The sequence below is a fragment of the Chinchilla lanigera genome, unplaced genomic scaffold (genome assembly GCF_000276665.1).
Source record: "Chinchilla lanigera isolate Chin_1 unplaced genomic scaffold, ChiLan1.0 scaffold00092, whole genome shotgun sequence".
Taxonomy (NCBI): domain Eukaryota; kingdom Metazoa; phylum Chordata; class Mammalia; order Rodentia; family Chinchillidae; genus Chinchilla; species Chinchilla lanigera.
Genome location: NW_004955493.1, coordinates 3,359,642 through 3,364,703, shown reverse-complemented (window position 1 = coordinate 3,364,703; position 5,062 = coordinate 3,359,642). Strand labels below are relative to the sequence as shown.

The 5,062-nt window shown below is 51.0% G+C and overlaps 2 protein-coding genes across 6 annotated transcripts in view; both read left to right on the top strand.

The window, feature by feature from the left end:
• The window catches only part of LOC106146722, a gene marked incomplete in the record, with an annotated part of 1,745 nt that extends 836 nt beyond the window's left edge, over window positions 1–909 (top strand). The window contains 1 exon segment of the mRNA XM_013504871.1: window positions 35–909. Coding sequence (XP_013360325.1) covers window positions 35–223 — 189 coding nt within the window.
• Window positions 1–5,062, top strand: part of Arhgap17 (Rho GTPase activating protein 17) — a gene marked incomplete at its 5' end in the record, with an annotated part of 57,729 nt that overhangs the window by 19,918 nt on the left and 32,749 nt on the right. For all 5 annotated transcript variants that reach the window (XM_013504869.1, XM_013504866.1, XM_013504870.1 and 2 more), the window contains 3 exon segments: window positions 916–1,043; window positions 2,576–2,687; window positions 3,198–3,279. In XM_013504869.1, coding sequence (XP_013360323.1) covers window positions 916–1,043; window positions 2,576–2,687; window positions 3,198–3,279 — 322 coding nt within the window.

The following is a 5,062-nucleotide window of genomic DNA, read 5'->3' as shown; positions in this document are numbered from 1 at the left end:
AGGCAGGCCCGGCCCGCCGCACGTCTTTGTTCAGTGTGTGGTGGCGCGTGGCCGAGGGCGGTGCCCCTCCGGGGTGCAGGGCAGCGCGCCCTCTCTGGGGCGCACGGGCGCCGCTGTTAGTGCCCTGCGGCCCCCACCTGCTTCCCAGCCGCTGCCAGAGCGGCGCGGCTCCCGCAGGCAGGCCCGGCCCGCCGCACGTCTTTGTTCAGTGTCCACCTTCTGAACTCTGCTGGACAGCTTTATCGCGTATCTCTCTGCCAAGCACCGCCTCAGGCCTTTGTGGAACGAAGCAAGGTGTGATCGAAGGGGAAAGGTGCTGCTCTGCCGCTGTCAGCGCAGCTCCGCGCCGCCTGGGCCGCTTGGGAGCCACAGAGGTGTCGTGGGGGACCCGTGTGGGGACGGGACGTTGTGTAGTGCTGCTTGTCACGGAGGCGTTGCTTCCGGTGTGCTTACCGTGGCCTCTGCAGTCTTACATGACACGTGCTGACTCGGGTTTGAAATGTTAAGAAACGTCTGTTTCCACTTCAGAGGAGGCTTGTTGTTGTCCTCTGGGAGGCCAGCGCTGCTTTGCATGGCTCGGTAAACTCCGTGTGACACTGCTCGGACCGACCTGATTTAAGAAGGCTGCAGGCCTCAGCCCGGGGTAGGGGTGTTGCAGGTGTGGGCGTTACGGCCGCTCCTGCGGCAGCTGTGCTGGGCGGCCGGGGCTGCGCGCAGGGCTTTCCGGTCCACCCGTGATTGCCCCAGGGCGTGCTTCAGTGAACAGTGAACAAAAGCAAGCGGTGCAGATGTCTGCCCTGTGCCCAGAGCCTCAGCTATCAGTCTGCTAGGAAATCCCTTCGGTAGTTTGGGGAAAAAGTGTCGTGGTGATGCGTGAAGTCGGCAGGTGTTTCACTGACCAGTTTGCCGCTGTAGATAAGTGGGCGGAGAAGCCAGCCTTCGGGACACCTTTGGAAGAACACCTGAAGCGGAGCGGCCGGGAGATCGCGCTTCCCATTGAGGCCTGCGTCATGCTGCTGCTGGAGACCGGCATGAAGGAGGAGGTACGGGGCACCTCGGGGCCCACACGGGTCTCTCTGCCCTTTCTCTGCCCAGCCCACCCGCACTGCACCGCACTGTTGTAAAGCGCGGTGGTTTTATGAGCAGCATTTCCTAGTGAGAGCCTGTGCGTTGTGCCTTCCGGTGTGTATGTGCAGTAGGCTTCACAGAACAATATCCATATTACTGGCAGTCTCTGACCTTCCATATCGCATTTTAAGCTCCGATTTATAACAATGGATTTCATGATGCACTAACAGATCAGAGCCTCCATGAGCTTCAGATTTTAACAGTGAGCATCTGTAGCACAAATCATACATTTGCATAGTGCTATGCAAAATTTTTGAAGAGTGTTCATTTATATATTTTGTGACCCCCTTAACCAAAAAATTTCCCATTAATCAAGCTTCCTCTTGTATAGATATATATAAAGAAGTCAGCACACAGGGAGTTCATGCTAGGGCAGAGCCAGAATCAAACTGCAGGCCTTTTTTTTTCCCCCCTCTTAAAAGTTGTTGATTAAAATATAATGTACTTCAAGGAAAGTATACACACTATAAGGGAACAGCTGGATAAATTCTCTCACAAACTGAACTCACCATCTAATCAATCAGTACTCGAATTAAGGAGTACCACAGAAGCTCTCACTCTGGGCCAGTTTAGCTCCAAGAGACATTCGGCAAGGTCTCAGACAGTTACGACAATTGGGACAGAAGGGGCTACACTGGCCTATAAGTAGGTGGAGACCAGTTTCGGGAGTTTATCAGGCTCCAGATGTTCAGAGATGAGCATACGGAAAAGGATTAAATAAAGACAATGCAGATACGGTTTGTGGGGAACCCAGGAAGATCAGAACTCTTGGACTTAGGCAAAGACTTCTCTGGATCGCCCGCATTTATTGAGTTCTTAACAGTTTAGGGGAGTGCAGGACGTGGAGGGCACATCATCCAGCCCAAAGTGTCCTAGAAGTTGAGAAACTGCGCTGATGTCGAGAAACCATGCCCGAGGATTGAGAAATGATGTGGATTAACTTCGCTGGAAACGAGATGTCCAACTCCTGACTCAGCATCCTTCATACTCCTGCCTGTCTTGGTTGACCCTTTCTCATCACTTTTTCTCTTTTTATCCTGGAACATTTAGAGCAAGTAACTGTGAGCCTGCTCTAACAGTTTTGCTTAAGATGTCAATATTTTTTTAAAAATTTCCAGATTTCAAAAAATCTCTGGCAGTCAGTGTTACAGAAGTGTAAACCTTGTGGAAGTAAAAATGCTTTTTGATAATTGCGTTCTAACAGGTGTGGTACACTTTAGTAAGGCGACAGGGCAAGAGCTAGCATTCATTACAGACGGACTGCTAGGTTCATCAGGCACTGTGCTCTAGAGGTCTGAGCCTGGGCCTCTCTCCCTCCCCCTAGACAGCGCGGTGGAGAGTGTGACCCCTGACGCGGGTGGAGATGTGCTAAGTCCCAGCAGACTCTGCTGTTTCACAAAAGATTCGCAGTTTACCCTCGACGTTCATGGGTTTTCATTGTCTCTAGGGCCTTTTCCGAATTGGGGCTGGTGCATCCAAGTTAAAGAAGCTGAAAGCTGCCTTAGACTGCTCCACGTCTCACTTGGATGAGTTCTATTCTGACCCCCATGCTGTGGCAGGTACGTCCAGAGGGATTAACGCAGCCTGAACCACCTCAGAACCATGGGCCAGTCCACTCTCAGATGGCGAGTTAGAAGTCCAATTTTAGTTAAAAGTTTAATTGATAAAATGGACTTTTTTCTGAAAATTCCTTAGTGTATACCCATTTCTGGTTTTGGGTTCGGTTTGGTGTTTTGTCTCCCCACCACACTGCATTAAGATGAAGGTAGTGCATAGTGCAGATACTTGTATTTCTCCCCTGCTTTCACACCTACAGTCCTACTCCACCCGAAGAAACTGTTAAGGGGATGGCTTTAAGGCTTTAAAGCTATTTTCCGTTGCTCTCTATTTTTGCAAGGGAGAGTGAATGTCTTTCGGTGAGCTTTCCATCCCTAACCATGCCTGCCAGGTGATGATTTGTTTAGTACAGTTTAGAAGATTGTAGTTGAGATAACTTCACACTGTGAAGCTATATACCCGGAGAGGCACAGCCTCGCCCCATTTCATACTCGGCGTATTCATGGTTGCAGGTGCTTTGAAGTCCTATTTACGGGAATTGCCTGAACCTCTGATGACGTTTAACCTGTATGAAGAATGGACACAAGTTGCAAGGTGAGTTTAAATAGTTCTAGAAGCTAAAAGCAACAGTGAAATATTGTGTACTTTGGGGTAAGCTGTTTTATCCTCAAAGATAGGCGTTTACAATATTTAGAATGAAAATATTGTTACTGTTATTAGTGTAAAACCGTCATGGCCTGTGCGTTAGCTTAAATTCCTGTGATACAGAGGTTTGGAGATACAGTGGCAGCCACGTTAGTGGGCTGGTTCCGCTCAGATCCGCTTTACGCTGAAGAAAGCCCGTGGCTGGAGACAAGCGTGACGTAACCGAGTGGCAGTGTGGCTGTCAAGCTGCTTGCAGGCTAGCTGTGCGGTAAAATACGAGGGCGTTACCAGCAATGTTACTGTCCAGTGAGTATTCACTGTGTGCTCGTCTTTAGACCCCTAACCTCCTGTCGTCCTTAACTAAGAGGCAGATACCACCCTCGTTTCATAGGTAAGGAAACGGGCACGGGAAGGAGCGGTCAGGTCAGCAGCACCTGATGGGCAGAGCGAGCTGTAGACCCAGGCTTGTCGGACGCAGGGACTGTGCCGCATGCTTCGTCTCACCTCGGCTCCATCCTCGTGCCCTGTCCCTCCTGGTCCCGACTCACTTCGCTCCTGGAGATCTAAGTCCTCGGCCCTCAGGGCAGAAGAGCAAGCTTCACTCCGCTCCCATCTGCAGACGCTGCCGCATTCCTGTCAGGCAGGTCTCGGTGCGCCGCGGGCCATTTCTCCTTGTAGTTCTAGTCGCTTCCGTAGGCTGGAGTTCATCCTGGGCCGAGTTCTTCTGTGTGCTTGTGGAAGGAGAGACTGCTGGCAGGTGGTGAGAGTTTCAAATTCGGAGACAAGTTCTTAGTCGTGGCACCCTTGGAACACAGCCTGGGCCCAACTGGGGCTTGAAGTAAATGATAGCAACAGTCGTTACACCAAGAAGGAGAGGGTTGTCGAACTTCTTTCATTGGGTAGCTTCCTTCATTTCCACCTGGCCTCTGCTCCTCTCAAGTTCCAAAATGCCTCGCTGACAGTAAAAGCAGGTGTTACAATTTTAATTTAAACTGTCCCCCCAGAGCCTCCTGTGTTCATAGGTGCGAGGTTCAGAAGGTGATCGGATCGCGTGGGCTCCCGCTGTATCAGTGGATTAACACTGCGACGGGCCGTAATTTCAGCGTCTCGCTGCTGGGCAGCTTGAACCACGGCGGCACATGTATGACTGCACCACGGTGTGCGGCTCCGTTGGCTGCTTGCTGTGCCCCAGGAAGGAACAGCGGCGAGAATGGGGGGAAAAGTAGACAAGAGACAAAAACTGGGATCAGGTGGAGGTCCTCTGTCTCTGAACAGAGAAGGGGAACTGGAGAGCGTTTATTTATACTTTCCACCTGGCTGCTCAGCGGTCAGTTCACAAGCTACAGCTGCCTGTTTATGCGCTTCGAGGAGCTCCCGTGCTCTCAGCCTGGCCTCGTCCTGCACACACAATTACTTTCCAGCTTCGGCCGCTCCCAACATCTCTCTCCTCTGCTTTGTAAATGACGGGCGATCAGCTGGAAAGGCTATGCTTGGGGAATACAGTCCCAGCATCCCTAACAGAAGTCAGCGGCCCGTCTAGTTGGCAAAGTGTCCGAAGTTGTTAGTGGATTTGAACCCTTTACACGTAACATCTCACATGACAGTGCTTATTTAATACATTTGTGGTGATGCATTTCTGCTGGATGTTAAGACCAAGTTAAGGTGACATCCATATTAATCCTGTTTTCCTGTCCATCAAGGTCAGTTAAGTCTCCCCACGGTTCCTTTTTTT